The 16,257-nt window shown below is 40.7% G+C and overlaps 1 protein-coding gene across 2 annotated transcripts; it reads right to left on the bottom strand.

Moving 5' to 3' along the window:
- Positions 1-397: 397 nt before the first annotated feature.
- Positions 398-6,593, bottom strand: LOC143427453 (putative multidrug resistance-associated protein lethal(2)03659). 2 transcript variants are annotated; one of them, XM_076901610.1, is made up of 15 exons: positions 6,486-6,593; positions 5,751-6,053; positions 5,511-5,654; positions 4,824-5,248; positions 4,534-4,690; positions 4,254-4,456; positions 3,798-4,180; positions 3,506-3,720; positions 3,204-3,422; positions 2,955-3,132; positions 2,705-2,881; positions 2,138-2,597; positions 1,610-1,985; positions 693-1,389; positions 398-616 (listed from the first exon to the last, which is right to left on the bottom strand). In XM_076901610.1, the coding sequence occupies exons 1-15, from the start codon at positions 6,560-6,562 to the stop codon at positions 476-478; spliced, it is 4,155 nt and encodes a 1,384-aa protein (XP_076757725.1). In that variant the 5' UTR covers positions 6,563-6,593; the 3' UTR covers positions 398-475. The 2 variants fall into 2 exon arrangements, with proteins under 2 accessions (XP_076757725.1, XP_076757726.1); XM_076901611.1 differs by lacking the exon at positions 5,511-5,654.
- Between the last annotated feature and the right edge of the window lie 9,664 nt (positions 6,594-16,257).

Consider the following 16,257-nt stretch of genomic DNA (forward strand, 5'->3'; position numbering starts at 1 on the left):
GCGGATCGTTCCGATCCGGTAGCGACATTGAATCAGGCACCTGTCCTTTTAGGCGAACGAGTTCCCTTTGTACTAATAGCACCACGCGAGAGTGATCATCGCGAAACGCTGTCGCTTCGATTGTGACACGATTTGTATATAAAAAAAAAAAAAAAAACGGTGCCACGTCGCGTGTTTAGGTGCGTTTAAGTCTCGCCAAGATCGCTCGTAGCAACGTTCTCGCTCGAGCAGAAAAGATCTCGAGCTTGTTTACAAGAATCTATGTTATATAATACTGTATCAGCGAACGTGGAATTCGGTGACGCATGGATCCCGAAGAATAACATAGCTTTGGTAAACTGTAAGTGATCTACCAGTGGGCTGACAATCGCGCGAAACGCATTGCGCGATGGAACTGTAAAACGATCGTCGATAGAACAGTTGCGCTTAATGTAAAGTTTCACGTGGAAATTGGCAAATGCGTTGCGAAATTAGTTTAGAGGGCAGTGGACGTGCGATTCTCGTAGCTCTCGCGAGCGATTTCCCTCAGCGCGTCCGCCATCGCTGGTCCGGTCTCGTTTATCATGCTGTTCAGATATCCATTCTTCTGTACCAGCAGGTGAGGCGCGTCGAACTCCTACGATCAGAGAAACACGTTAGATTCTCCCCAACTTTCGTACATCACGATCGATAAGTTACGTTTCTATGCTTACCACAGCACTGCCTGCGTCCATCACTAAAATTCGATCGCTGTCCATCACGGTGTTCAGACGATGCGCGATGGTCAACACTGTACACCTCGCGAACTTCGTGCGAATCGTTTTCTGGATCAGTTCGTCGGTTTGCTGGTCGACGTTCGCTGTAGCCTCGTCGAGGACCAGGATTGGATTGTTTCTGACGATCGCGCGCGCCAAGCAGACCAGCTGACGTTGGCCAACGCTCAGATTCGAACCACCCTCGTTGATGTGCGCCTCGAGACCCATCTCTTTCAATTCGACCTCCTCCAACGCTTGCCAGAGCAAGTTATCGCTGTAGTCCTCGAATGGGTCCAGATTCTTCCTCAACGAACCAGAGAACAGAAACGGTTCCTGGGGGATTATACTGATCTTTGAGCGCAAATCGTGAAGCCCAATCTCGTTCGATTTCACTCCGTCGATCTCGATGACACCGTCGAGATACGCCAGTCGGAAAAGCGCTGCGATCAAGGACGACTTCCCAGCGCCTGTCCTCCCAACAATTCCTATCTTCTCTTGAGGGTAGATGATCAAGTTCAGATTCTTCAATACAGGCGCCTCAGCCGGATCGTATCTCAGAGATACGTCCTTGAATTCGACCTTGCCTTCCTCAGGCCAAGTTTCCTTTGGCTTCTTGTCTGGCGCACTTTCCAGCGCTGGTTCGCTCTCCACGTTACTAAAAATATCACTCGTATTATAAGGAAAGGAAAAGTGATCGTTTCAAACGGATTAATTAGTCACGAGCAATCATCTGTACCCGTGCGTGCAGTTTCGTCGATGCTGCAATCAAACGTGATCTCGTTTACGGATTATCTAACAAAGTACAGCGCTTCGTCAACGCACGGGTCAGATTTACCAATGCCTGTCCTAATTAATTACTTCGTTCCAATGCTTACGTGTACTCCAACACTCGCTCCACCGACGTCATTTGATTTTCCAGCTCGGTACTCTGCCGCATACCCCACTGGAACATTCCTGTTAATCCAATGCTCTGCGTTATGGCCAGCCCCACGCTACCGCCGTCCTTCGAGCCGGCGACGTCGTCGTTCAGTACCAGAAAACTCAGCGTGACCAGGCAGATGTAGACAACGCACAGGAAATCCAGCCAGAACGCGAACGCTCTCGAGGAGGATATAAATATGTACCACGCCCCGGAATGTAGGTCTTGGTGCTGGTCGAACTCCTTCGTTAGGATCTCTGCCGCTTCGAAGGCTCGTATAGTTGGCAGTCCTTGCAACGTCGCGTTCAGGTGTCCAAACACAGGCGATCGAGCTAGCGTTCGTCAGTAAAAATTGTTTAATAAATACAATTATATCAGAGAAAAAAACGATAGAACCATAGAATGAAAAGTGAGCTTTTTCTTTTGAAGGAGGGAAACAATGAACGGATCAGGGTAATTGCGTTAGAGATAAACGAGTACTCACTAACTCCCTCGAGTCGTTTGACGCTACGACTGGTCGCCACGTAGAAAACACGCACATAGTAGAAGAGTATTCCTATCAACACTGTCGGTATCAACAGCCAGTAGTTGGCTATCGCGACGACCACTATGATTCCGACTAGGGACAAACCGATCTGCAAGACATCGATCAGGGCCATTGGCAACAATTCGTCGATCGCGCCCATGTCTTTCGAGAATCTGTTGAGTACACGACCAGACGTGTTGGTATTGAAGAATCGCATCGTCGCTCGGCTTATGGATCGGAACATACGATCGTGTAATCTCACTGAGGCTTTCATACACGACGTGAAGAACGTGACCGAACGGAGCAGTGTGATTATCACTGTGGAAACGATCAAGGCGCTGTACACGTATATGCAAACGTTACGAGTGATCGGTCCCTTCCAGTCTTGCACTATACGTCCGTCCTCCGTCTCGTTTACCTTGAAAGGAGAGGCCTATAAGTTCCTGTTTGTCTATTGCATCGCGGAAACCGCGTGGAAGTGTAAGTAGCGTGTACAATACGTAAGATAACGCCAGTGATAATTACGTATTTTTCCTCCATGTTAACCCACTGAGATATGAAAAAGTCGCTACCGCTGGCTGCACCTTGCGCGAGTATACAGAGTACAAGAACGGTGGCTAGGACACAACAATTTCCGCCTGCTCTCAGATATCCCATGTAGACTTGACCAGAGATTTTACCCTGCGATCGTGTCTCTGCTACCTGCGTTTAACAAAGTTCGTAGATGATGGAACACGGTAGAACGCATGAAATTACCAACGTAGATGCGCCTTACCTCAGTTGGATCGTCTTTCTCGGTAAGATTGCTTTTCAACGAACTCAGAGACGTAATACTGGCGTTTCTGGAAGTGCTCCTGCTAGGAGGAGCAGATCCTGACGGTTCGTTCTCATCCGGTTCGTTCTCTAACAACCTCCCAAAGTCTATTCCTACCGAAGCAAGCTCATTGTAAGAACTGGAATAAGCAGTGCGTGATGTGAACGAATGATTCAACTTGAAGGAGGATCGAAAGCACACGAAACATACCCCTCCGCTTGTATCTCGCCGTCCTTCAACACGATTATCCTATCGACGTTTCGCAGGTACTGTAACTGATGCGTGACGAGGATCCTAGTTTTCCCCTTTAAGTACTTCATGACACACTCCTCGAAGATGTGCTTGCCTACGTGTGCGTCTACGGCACTTAACGGATCGTCCAGTAAGTACATTTCGTTCTCAGAGTAAACCGCCCTGGCTAAATTAATCCTGCAAGTACAAATCACTCGATTAATTGCAACGCGACACGATTATGTTTGAAAGGAGATTTGTATTAGCGTGTAATTATTAACCTGGCGCGTTGTCCGCCTGATAAACTAATCCCTCTTTCGCCAACGATCGTTCTATCGCCGTATGGTAACAAACTGAAATCTCTTCGCAATTGGCACGCTTTAACTACACGATCGTATCGATGTTGATCCATTTTTCTACCGAACAGAATGTTCTGTCTGACGGAACCAGCGAACAGCCACGGTTCTTGACAAGCGTACGCAATTTTGCCATTCACCTGTGGAACAGAACATTAACATTTAACGATCATTCGATAAGACTGACAAGGTGTAATTAATAAGAAACAGTACGAACCTGTATGGTACCCGATTTCAAAGGCAATTCTTTTAATATTACATTAAGTAGACTGCTTTTGCCAGACCCGACTTGTCCGACAACGGCAACTAATTCGCCTGGTTTTATATTAATGTTAATATTCTTCAACGTGTCCTCTTGCTCGTACGACAGCCATTTGGCACTGGCATTGTGTATCGTTATGATATTCTCATCCTTGTATTTAGTTGTCTTAACGTCTTCAACATCCTCCTGTATACTATTTACATCGTTCTTCTTCGTCTCGTGTTTCGATTCCGCTTGATTCACTCTTTCGTCCTCGTTTCTCCTGTCGACTTCTTCGTACATCATGAAATTTTGCAAACGTCTCACGGAGACCAACAACTCGGCCATTTGTGTTATCCCTGAAACAATCGTTCGTTAAATTTTCATTAGGCGCAATTTAATTGTTATGAACAACTGTTTGCTCGAGTTTACCTTGCGGGAAGTAGACGGTCATAGTTTGGCGCAGAACATTGTAATACGCTTGTAACATGAATACTTTCTCGGCAGTGATCTTGCGATCATACGAAATGTATGCTAATATAGTGACGAAAAGGGACATCCTCGTGGTGAACATAATGAAGGACATCGTGATACCTCTGATTAGAGACATGCTTTTTATAACGCTGATTTCCCTCCTGCGACAACACAAAAACTGTGTCATACAATTCAAATGTACACAGAGATAACAGAGTTTCGAATAAGTGGAGCATACCTTCTTGCCAATTCAATTAAACTACCAAACGGTTTCTCCCAAGTGTACATTTTGATTGCCTGAATACCAGTGATAATTTCATTAGTTAATCGCACCCTCTCGTCTGTTCTGATAGCAGTTTTTAATCTGAATATCGAAGACTTTTTGCCCAAATACCCTGTACGATTAAGAGAGAGAGAGAAAAAAAAAGAAAAAAAATCAAAAGGAGACAGTAGCATGAGATATAAAAATGCCTATGCACGCATTATATCTGAAGATCTGTGAATTGATGTTATCAATTTCTATTGTACCTTGCAAGGGAATGAACAGCAGGAGTATCGCGACTCCAAAGAGCGCGGACACCTCGACCTCTTGATACATGAAATACGTTATGATGAAAGTCTCGAGCGGTCCGATCCACAAGTAGTGCAAGTGTATTATCGCTACGTCGAACCTGTTCACGTCATTAGACAACAGATTCACTGCCTGTCCTATTGTCGTCTCACCCAGAGCAGTTCTTGAGAGCTTCAAGGCTTTTCTGTAGATCAGCGTGCAACAAGCCACTCGCATTTTCATTCCCATATGGAGTATTCCCATCATGTACGGATGAATAACAAATATTAGCAGGCCCGAACACAGTATTACGCCAGCTGCATATAAATAGGCATCAGCCTTCGTCATTTTGGCAGTACTGTAGTACTGTAACAGCTGCCCGAGAAATATTGGCTGCAGCACCCTGTACGTGGAACGAAAGAAGAAGATTAAAATCTATGAACAATAAAGTGGCTAATTAGCTAATTAATTAGCTCAATCACACACTACAGATACAATGCCTCAAAATTAATATTAGTAAATACTATCTCTATGTTAACTACATGACAAGCAAAATTAATCAATCTTCTAAGAGGGTAACGTTTAAATAAGTTAAACGTGTTAGTGCCAGTTACAACAGAAGAGGATTAGTGGGTAGAGGATCTAACGGGGTTTAGGGACTTAACGGTTTCATCGCATCTTCAATTTCATGAACTTGCGAATCGGAAGAATTATCTAATCTGGCCGTTACAGTGTGTGGCGGTATGGGCTCGAAATTCATCTGATTGTAGTAATGGATCAACAGGCCAAGAAACAGAGGCTGTGATAATCTGAACAACAAGAAAATCTTTTAATTCGTTGGACATTAAATCACTCTATCTTCAGCGATCATAATAAATTATTAATAAGAGGAATGAACTCTATACCTGAGAGTGATTTCCAAAGCTGCTAAAATTATTCCATACAACATTATCTGAGCTCCGAAGCATTTTATCAGCACTCTTACTAAGCTGGGCTGCTTTAACTTCTTTTTCCCATGATATTTTTTATCAGTACTTTCGCTCTCATCGTTAAGGCTTTTCTGTTTCTCGTACGTTTCGTACTCCTTCTGCCAAATTCTTGTTATCTTTGTGCCTAGGTAGCTGCTCGTGTGCTCTTTAAGAGGTCTGTATAAATCAGTCACTTCTAAATCTCTACGGCAGCCTACCCAAAATGTAGGTAACGTGAACCTGTGAATTAAAATTAATTATTACCATTACAATAGATATCGTTTCGGTTCGAGTCTATAATCGGTGAGTCAATAATTTGGTGGCAGCAATTTTTTTTACCTCGCATTATCTTTATATCAATGACTGTGCTAAATAACTCCAATTACATTATCTTTGTTTTCAAGCCGCTAATATCAATGGTAATTGATTAAAGATAATAGAAAGGTTCCTACAAAAGATTTTCTATTCTAATAGATAACAATAAACATTTATTTCTTTGTCGAGTAACCGAGTTTCAGATAGTACATTCTCTGAACGTTTACACAAGTCTTTCTTGTACCTGATATGAAAAGACACTTCTAAAGCGTCGTTTACTTATCATCCTGATTTCGTGTTACTATGAGTAGTCAATGACACATAAAAAATGTACAAGTCATTGTATTTTTAACTTACGCGAACGTTATGCTACTAAGAGGATTCGCTCCTTCCCTGGGGTTCTTTTTCCTCTCCGCTTTTACCTTCCCATCCATGATGGTTTTCTGGTTTATTATCTAGTCTTCCCTAAAAAAAGAAAAAAAAGAGCAAAATTATTTTATCACAACTTTATTTCTTCTTTTTCATTACAAATACATACAAATAACGAGGCAACACGAACTTTGAGAAAATCAGAGAGGGCTGTTGTTACATTTGGAATTATAATTAAATACTAACAAACAACAATTAAGCTGGCAATCGTGCACGCATCTCTACTGATCTACTATCGGAACCAGCAGAGTAGAGTCGAGTGTTAACCGAAATAGACGCGTTGTTTGCCATGATAACCAATTTCTGTAACAAGTGTACAAAGCAAATTCAATAACCCGATACCACGCGCTGGGAAATATCAACTGTCCTTATCAGCGGTATAAAATCAGCATCGATACATATCATCGTTCAGATTTTCTGTGCCCCTCGTCTATTTTTAGTGATCCCCGTGGGCAGTCGATCGCGAATCTCCTCGCGAATTGCATTAAACAATCGCACGCGAATACATTGCGATAAGGCAGGGACCAACAAACAACTTTGCGTTACTCGAGCGCGTTGGTCACCTTTCACAGAGACCAGCGACCGCTTCACTCCATTTATGTAACGCCGTTTTATCGCGCGCCTTAAAGCGTGAGACGTTTAAAAACAGAAAAAAAAGAAAAAAAAAAACAACCCAATCAAATCGCCTGGTATCATCGACGAGTCATTGATCGTTCGATCCGATCGACTAACACGTGTCCCTCCTTGGCTTCGTCCACCAAAATGTTACCTCGATAAAAAGCCAGGTTTTAAGGAACCAGGTTCAATTTACATATCGATAACAGCTTTCTAGACTGTCACGATCGATCAACAATCCGCAATTCCAGTTTAAAAGTGATTCATCGATCGCGTGAACGATTCGCGGAAACGGTGTCCCCAATGTGCGTACACACATGTACGTATATCTATATGCTCGGTTGAGGAGAATAAGTTTTTGACGTGCGCACGGTTGGGCCAGGGAAAAGCGTCTGTGAAAGCGTCGAATGGTAATAAATAAATGCTCGTACATAGACTCGTGTCACTTACGATCGATTAAGGTGATAAGCGCGTGCCAAACTAGTTCCCAGTGCGCGAATATCCCATATCACTTTTCCGTGTTGCTGAACGGTTCGTTCGTTGGCGGGCGCGACCATCCACTCCTGCAAAAGGCCGTCGCTCGACTGTGCTTTCGACTGGCTCGCGCTCCCATGTGTCATTGGTTAACCTTAACACCGACACGTGATCGGCTGCAGATATCGCCGGATATACATATCGGCACATTTCTGTCTTTCCCTCACGCCCGTGTCGCCGGTTCGCCTCTTTTTTTTCTTTCTTCTCCACGCGGCGACAGTGCACGCTCGACGGGGACGGCATCTTTTGGCGGACCAACCAAAGGACCGTGTTTCAGCCATTATCGACGACGAATCTGTGGCGCGGCGCGGTCCCCACGATTACCGTCTAATCCAGCATATCAATCATTATTTCTTGCCTCTTATTGCAGATCGCAATCTCGCGCGTCGTGTCACGAACGGATGATGTGGATGTTATTCGACGGCATTTCGCGAGGACGTAAGTTCGCGAGAGCGTCCACACGGCTATCAGATAGAGTTGGTAAGTTGGGCGAGATGGACTTAAGCAGTCAACCAGTTAAGTGCGCTCGACGTGTACACTCGTCGCACCAAATCTCTACTGTGGTGCGTGTACGCGTGTATACTCGTCGTGTAAAATGAAAAATTACCATTTGCTATAAGAACTCGAAATCTGAATAAAATGTAACAAGAATATTATTTGCTGGTATGTTCCCTTTATATTATAAAATTGATTACACGTGTAACCTAACTAAATACATGTAGTAAAATGTACAATAGTACCATTTGCCTTGCGTTCGATGACACAAGTTAACTGCGCGAGTTAACCAGTTAACTGTGGAAGTTAGTTTGAATAGATCAGCGCAGGGTGCGGAATTAAACAGAAGCAACGACGTGTGCGCACGTCGAACGCAAGGCAAATGGTACTTTTGTGCATTTTACGAATGTATTTAGTTAGGTTACATGTGTAATTAGTTTTGATACGCGAGTCTCACTCCGTATGAAATACATAGCGGTCGTATTGGTAATATAAAGGTGTCATACCACCAAATAATATTCTTATTCTCAATAAAATTTGAGATTTCCAGTTTCTATAGTGAATGGTAATTTTTTATTTTATACGACGAGTATACACGTGAAACGCACAGCAGTAGAGATTTGGTTCAACGAGTATACACGACGAACGCAGGGTAAATAGTACTATCATAGATTTGACGAAAAACGAGGAAGGATTACGTTTTTATTCGTCACAAAGACTAACAATTCGTTTCTGAATACGTTATTCTTGCTAGAAGCTTGAAAATTGTCAAAAAATACTAAAATACGTAAACAGGAGGAATTGAAGGTAGCAAGAATAAACAAGAAAAGTAAGAAAATAGTTTAGAAAACTTCAAGCTATGTATATAAAGGGAACATACCAGCAAATAATATTCTTGTTACATTTTATTGAGATTTCGAGTTTTTACAGTGAATGGTAATTTTTTATTTTACAGAACGAATATACACGTGAAACGCACAGCAGTAGAGATTTGGTGCGACGTGTATACACGTCGAACGCACTTAACTGGTTAAAACAGACACGTTTTACTGTGTGGTATAGGTAAATTTGATTGTCGCGTTGATAAGATACGCGGATAAGCCATTCATCTCGCGAGTCTGTTTCTAATAATGTACAGGATTATCGATCGTGGGTTTTTTTTAGATCGTTTGTAATTTCGAGACGATAGTTTGGGATTCGTGTTCGATTCGATTATGGAAATCGATGGGGTGGATAGATGCGATAGTATCTTTTCTTCTTTCGGATTTATATTGTTTCAAATGTGTTTCAGATCGATCGCTCGCGTGGCTTAGCAACAATCGAAGATAAGATTCGCAGTTTGTTGCAGTAGTTTTGTTTCGCTTCTAGTGAATTTTGTGTTGGATTTAGATTTAATTGTATGCACGTATAAATATTGATTATCAATATGCAAGTTACTAATTGGATCTATGGATTTTTTGCAGGATTCGCAATGACTGTGCAGAACTGGATCACTTTGGAAAAAACAATAGGAACGTGGATAATTTTAAGAAATTTAACACTGGCGGACACGAGATGAATCCTTTGGTTATTATTAAAACGTGAATCATCTATAAAATCCACAATCTTATCAGGAATTCGGATAAGAAAGCTTGCAAGCTTGTGAAACAGCAATCACCAGCTCCTCCGTCAGGAAGAAAGGAGAAATCAGCATGATAGTTCAGCCAACGTTTATCTTTTACAAGAATTCATATAAGTTTTAGTTATATAAGATGTATTGTACATGGATTTGTGTATGTTATTTATAAGTTTGTAAAACTACTTTTATAGCTTACAAATTGTTAGAAAGCTTCAATAAATGCTTTGTTACTGTTAATTAATTGCTTAATCATTTAACAACCCGATCACCAATCATAGAAGAGCCTATTCCAATCCTTAAACGAGAGAATCTCGTAAAATACAGCCCTAGACCGAATTTAAATTTCCCGCGCTCTTTCAAATACCTCCTACACTTTCATATTCTCCTGATACAAAATCCAAAAATCGGGTTCTTGATTGAAAAATCACTGTAAATCTGTCAATTCCTGGATAATGACGTCACTTCCCAGAATCGCCAGAATTCCAGGAATTCTCGATGACGTCATTTCCAAGAAGTGGCACTATTCGAATACCTCCTATGACGTCATGTTCTCCTGATACAAAGTCAGAAAATCGGGATTTCTCGAGCAAATTACCAATTTCAGAAATTTGAATTTCCCGCGCTTTTTTCGGATACCTCCTCGCATATCATATTCTCCTGATACAAAGTCGGATTTTCAAGATTTTGGTCGAAAAATTGGAAATGTATCAGGAGAACATGACGTCATAGGAGGTATCTGAATTTTGCCATTTCTTGGAAATGACGTCATCGAGAATTCCAGGAATTTCGGCGATTCTTGGAAGTGACGTCATTTTCCTAGAAGTGGCACGCATACCTCCTCACTACTTATGTTCTCCTGATACATTTCCGATTTTTCGAGCAAAATCTTGAAAATTCGACTTTGTATTAGGAGAACATGACGTCATAGGAGGTAAGCGAGTTTTGCCACTTCTTGGAAATGACGTCATCGAGAATTCCAGGAATTTCGGCGATTCCTGGAAGTGACGTCATTTTCCTAGAAGTGGCACGCATACCTCCTCACTACTTATGTTCTCCTGATACATGGCCGATTTTTCGACCAAAATCTTGAAAATTCGACTTTGTATCAGGAGAACATGACGTCATAGGAGGTATCGGCAATTCCAGGAATTCTCGATGACGTCATTTCCAAGAAGTGGCACTTTGGGATACCTCCTTGTATGTTATGTTCTCCTGATACAAAGTCGGATTTTCAAGATTTTGTTCGAAAAATCGGCAATGTATCAGGAGAACATGACGTCATAGGAGGTATCCGAATAGTGCCATTTCTTGGAAATGACGTCATCGAGAATTCCAGGAATTTCGGCGATTCTTGGAAGTGACGTCATTTTCCTAGAAGTGGCACGCATACCTCCTCACTACTTATGTTCTCCTGATACATTTCCAATTTTTCGACCAAAATCTTGAAAATTCGACTTTGTATCGGGAGAACATGACGTCATAGGAGGTATCCGAAAAAAGCGCGGGAAATTCAAATTTCAAAAATTGGTATTTCGCCTGAGAAATCCCGATTTTCTGACTTTGTATCAGGAGAATATGATGTGCGAGGAGGTATTCTTATTTCTTGGAAAATGACGTCATTTCCGGGAATTCCCGAAATTTTTAAAATATATGTTATGTTGCAAATCCTATTCTATTTATTTTATTCTAATTTATGTATTTTATTCTAATTTATGGAAAGTGATAAGGAAAGCGGAATGGAGGTGGACAGATTTAAAGGAAAATAATAAAGCTGGTTGTATTCCTTTTAATTTTAGTTTATTTAATCAAATTAAAAAGGGTGTACAATAAATTGCAAGGAGACTTTTTTACAGTGGTAAATCTACATATAACGCGATATTTTTCATTTCTGCAATTATAATTAAATATACCATAGCGTATTATATTATAAAACATAGTAATCAGCTTAAAAGTAATATATAATGAGACTAAATTAATATATAATATAATGCACCGCTGATTTCTTCATTTTCCTTCCTTTTTTCCACTGCCTCCTTTTTCTTCTCTCCGTTGGTCATAAAGTAATGCTGATTGATTGAAGAGCGTTTGTTATATTTCGTTAATCCTTTAAATTTCTTCTATGACACCTGTAACAGGAAAAAAAGAATTAGCTAAAGAACGTATTACCTTTTTGATGTACTTATCGTATAAAGTATTCTAACAAATTGTAACTATATTTCCCCGCAATATAGTAAAGTACTGGTATGCCAACTATTTTGTGTCGAATCGATAACACTGCGAGCGACGCAAAGTAGTTTTTAAAAATCGTTCACGTTACGATCGAAAATTTCGAAATATGGAATAATTCCAGAGCTGTTACATATTCCGAATACGACGATCATCGATTTTTTTGTCATGAAATTACTCGGTACCTTACGCGTCCTGCCTCTGGCTCGCTATCTCTTTCGAAATTGATAAAATAAAAATTATCTTCAAAGTCGAGGAACGTACACGCATTTGGTCTAAAATAATTAGAGATAGAGGAATTATATAAATGCACAAACTTTGTACCTTTAGCCGACGAGTACGTGCGCGCATGGTTCTCTAGAACCAGGTTTCCAGAGACTCTGTTTACTTAAAAATAATGCATATTCAAAATTATTACTTCTCTGTCCACGTTTTTTCCGGAAATGCCATATCCTCCTTCACGTAAATTCGTACATAAGCGAAAATTAGTAGCAGATATGAATAAATCATCTGTTTAAGCTCTCGTTATCTAATAAATAATTAATACAATAGGTACACGGTAAATGAAACTGCACGTTTTTACGAATCTTCCAGTTACACAGTTTCGTTTATCGTTGGTTACTTCTAGATAAAATTGGTACCTCAGTTAGAGAAGCATACCTTGATAGCAAGGACCGCTCATCACTTATCACAGTGATAAAACGTCGCTAAGTACCAAGATAATTGCACGGATACCGTACAAATTATTCAGCTGTACTTACGTTTAGAAAAATGCGGTCGATTTGAGAAGAGCAGGTGTTGCAGGAAGGTATTAAATAGCAGCAGTACCCTCTATCACTGAAACACTATATAAAATACAATAATAACAATCATCCCATAAAATTATATGAACACAATGGAATAATTACAACTAAAAGATTGAAGCATAAATATATTTTTATAATCAGAAACATTATTGCTAAGATCAAGAAGCTACACTTATAGAATGGATCTAAATCTAGATGTACCATCTTCAGAACGGACCCAAAATCTTATTTAATTGAATAATTATAACTAAAAGATTGAAGCATAAATATTTTTTTATAATCAGAAACATTATTGCTAAGATCAAGAAGCTACACTTATAGAATGAATCTAAATCTAGATGTACCACCTTCAGAACGGACTCAAAATCTTATTTAATTGAATAATTATAACTAAAAGATTGAAGCATAAATATTTTTTTATAGTCAGAAACATTATTGCTAAGATCACAAAACTATACCTATAGAATAGATTTAAATCTAGATGTGCCACCTTCAGAACGGACCAAAAATCTTAAACTGACGTAGAGCAGATGATAAAAAGAAAAACCACAAATGTAACTGTACGAATCGAGTGACTGCAAACAAACGTAGAGGAAAACACGTATTTACTTAAAATACATCGCTTACGTAAAAAAAGAAAAGAGGTGACGAGTCTGGAAAAATATGTCGCAAGGTAACAACGCGTTAAAGTAGATAACGGTAAAATACCCCGAACGGATCGTGTTATGTCACGAATGGAGAAGTATAGTTTCCACGGAGTTTGGAAATTGTTGCATCAGTAATTACGTCATACATATTCTGGGAAGTTCACTTTTAATAACTACGTGTAAACTCTGCGGTTGCATGCGAACGTAACATCGATATCTGTTTCATTCGCACAGAGTTTCGTCTCTCTTTTGTTCGCGTTTTTCCTCGACAAACATATTTCTGGGAGAAACCGTCTTCTTCTCAAGACTTCCTTCGATTCTCCACGTACGATGCTAATTTCTGTATCTGATCTGCGTCGTTTCATGCGCTATAAAAACTGGGATCGATCGTGTTCACATTGCAGATGCTGTGCGATATCTCGCACCCTCTCGTGGGAATCGATGCGACTCAAAAACCGGGATCCTCGAGTAATCGTTGCGAGAAATGCTTGCAAAGGTACATCTCTCAAATTATGAGAACCTTATTCACTTCACGCTACAACTTCTGACCGTTAGAAACAGTTATATCGCTTGACCTGATACCACAAAAAAATATATGGTATTATAGACTGATACTCAGGCTATTTGGAAAATAACCGGGCATGATAACTCGAAGGGTATCTTATTTTCAGCTGCATCGTTCGTTTTAGCGTATAAGTCGCGCGCACTAATTACACTCGAAAACAGTTCTCCCCTCCAGCGAAAGAAACGTCCACGCGACATGGGTATATTTCTTTTTCTATTCCACGCGACCATAAAATACGTTTCGAAACGTAGAAACGGCCTCGTAATTTCGTCTAGTATCTCGCGTACGACGGATAGAAATCGAGCAGATTCGTGAATTTTCCAGATAAGCTATCAGCACGGACCTTAACAAGTTGCCACGATAGCATCGCGTAAACGATATACCCGCGAAACGTATATATCCGAGCAACTTTTGTCTCGATGTAGCTGGCAACGTGCCAAACGTTGCGTCTCGTCGATTATCTCTGACGCATAAATTGATATTAATATCTTTTTTACCTAAACAACAGGGCATTGTTATTGCGTGATTAAAAGTTTCGTTTCAATTAAACGAGCGTGTCCCAATCGCGGATCCTCCGCGACCGCCACAGTCGAGGCTCGCGCGATGAAGGATTTCCTATATCCGGGATATTAATTTCGCCAGCGACGAGAATGACTGTCGATACGTAGCCTGGGTATAACTCGAAGATTCGTTGGAAAAATATCCACGAGCGCAACGTAAATTATGGGCAAACGTTGGAAGCAATTATTCTTGATTAGCCTACATTTTGTTATTTTAATGCACAGCTCGTGCAATCGAATTTACGAGTAAACAGATGAACGTTCGTTAAGGAAATTTAACGAGAACGCGAACATTCTTGTCACGTTTGTGTTAGTCGACTAAATAGACGTTTTTGAGAAACCTGTTCGCTTATGTAACTCCAATTGCTGATAATTAATCGAGATATTAAACGAAGCTTATTGGCTTTCTTTAAGGCTCGATCGTTCCATCGCTTTTGCGTGGAAAGTACAGGTGAAAATGAATTTGTACGAGGTGTTCTTTTCACTCGAGATGTTCTCTATGGGATAGAACAATAGTGGAGCAGATTTAAGATTTATTTAATGGAATTTGTCGAATGGTCAGTAACATTTTGTACATACATACAACGACGTATCGCAGTTGCATATCGTACGTGGACATTAAAAGGTACGGTGGAAGGAAATGAATAGAAAAAGTCCGTAGTATTAGAGATTAAGTACAGAACACACGCGCGTACAAAGAGAATTTTCTCATTCGGTTGGCAGATTGCAGCTTTTTGTATCTTAAGTGTAGTCTTTTCGTTATTTTAACGGGCAGAGCGGCCCTCGTTTAAGTACCGTGGTCGTTCGCAATACAGAACATGAGGTAACCAAAGGAGGAATTGTATGCACAGTAGGAACTGGTTATCTTAAGCCTTGATCTTCTCCAAATTACCGAATCTGAACTAAAAAGCCTCGCGAAATCACCCAGTAAATGCAGCGACGGACTGACGTTATTTGGCACCTTCCATAAAAGAAAGAAAAACAGAGAGATAAACGCGCAATGACACGCTAAACTCGAAATTTCGAGTACAATGCACGTACACTCGTGGTTAAAAAAAAGAAAAAGATTCAGTAGAAACGCAGCGTTCGAGAAACTGGGCGCAGAGGTAAGAAAAGAAAAATATTTTTCGCTCGCTGGATATAAATAAATAGAATATTTAACATGTGCGATAAGTACATACATACACGTAAACGTAAAAAAAGAAAACATCCCACGTAAAATTGAATGAAATCAGCTCTCGAACGATCTTCCTCCCTCGACGAAACGGGGATCGTTCGAGAGGCGTACGTGTTACGACTCGAGCTGTAACACACAGACAAACAGGTGTACGCACGTCGACGTAACTCGACGAACGATCGATTAAAATCTATCGGATTAAAGGTGTATCCCTTCCTGGTCGATGTTCGCTTCACGTATTTGGCTAGCTATCGATTTTTTAGAATATCCGCAAATCCCAACACGACCGCCAGATAATAGTAACATGAATATCGTAATCTCGACATCGTGAACGACAACCAGTGTTGTTGCTTAATCACTAGATAATAGGGACAAGATGAACGACAGAAATTTGCAGGCAAACTCGAGATTTGTGCGTTGAACCGCGACATTCATTCCGTTTCGCTTCAATTCATTC

The sequence above is a fragment of the Xylocopa sonorina genome, chromosome 9 (genome assembly GCF_050948175.1).
Source record: "Xylocopa sonorina isolate GNS202 chromosome 9, iyXylSono1_principal, whole genome shotgun sequence".
Lineage (NCBI taxonomy): Eukaryota > Metazoa > Arthropoda > Insecta > Hymenoptera > Apidae > Xylocopa > Xylocopa sonorina.

Excerpts from the sequence above, each read along its gene's own strand:
- LOC143427453 (XM_076901610.1), bottom strand. The coding sequence starts at position 6,562 with ATGGATGGGAAGGTAAAAGCGGAGAGGAAAAAGAACCCCAGGGAAGGA. Across the intron at positions 2,882-2,954 it reads AGAAAGACGATCCAACTGAG|GTAGCAGAGACACGATCGCA; the intron begins GTAAGGCGCATC and ends TGTTAAACGCAG. Across the intron at positions 1,986-2,137 it reads CAAACGACTCGAGGGAGTTA|CTCGATCGCCTGTGTTTGGA; the intron begins GTGAGTACTCGT and ends GACGAACGCTAG.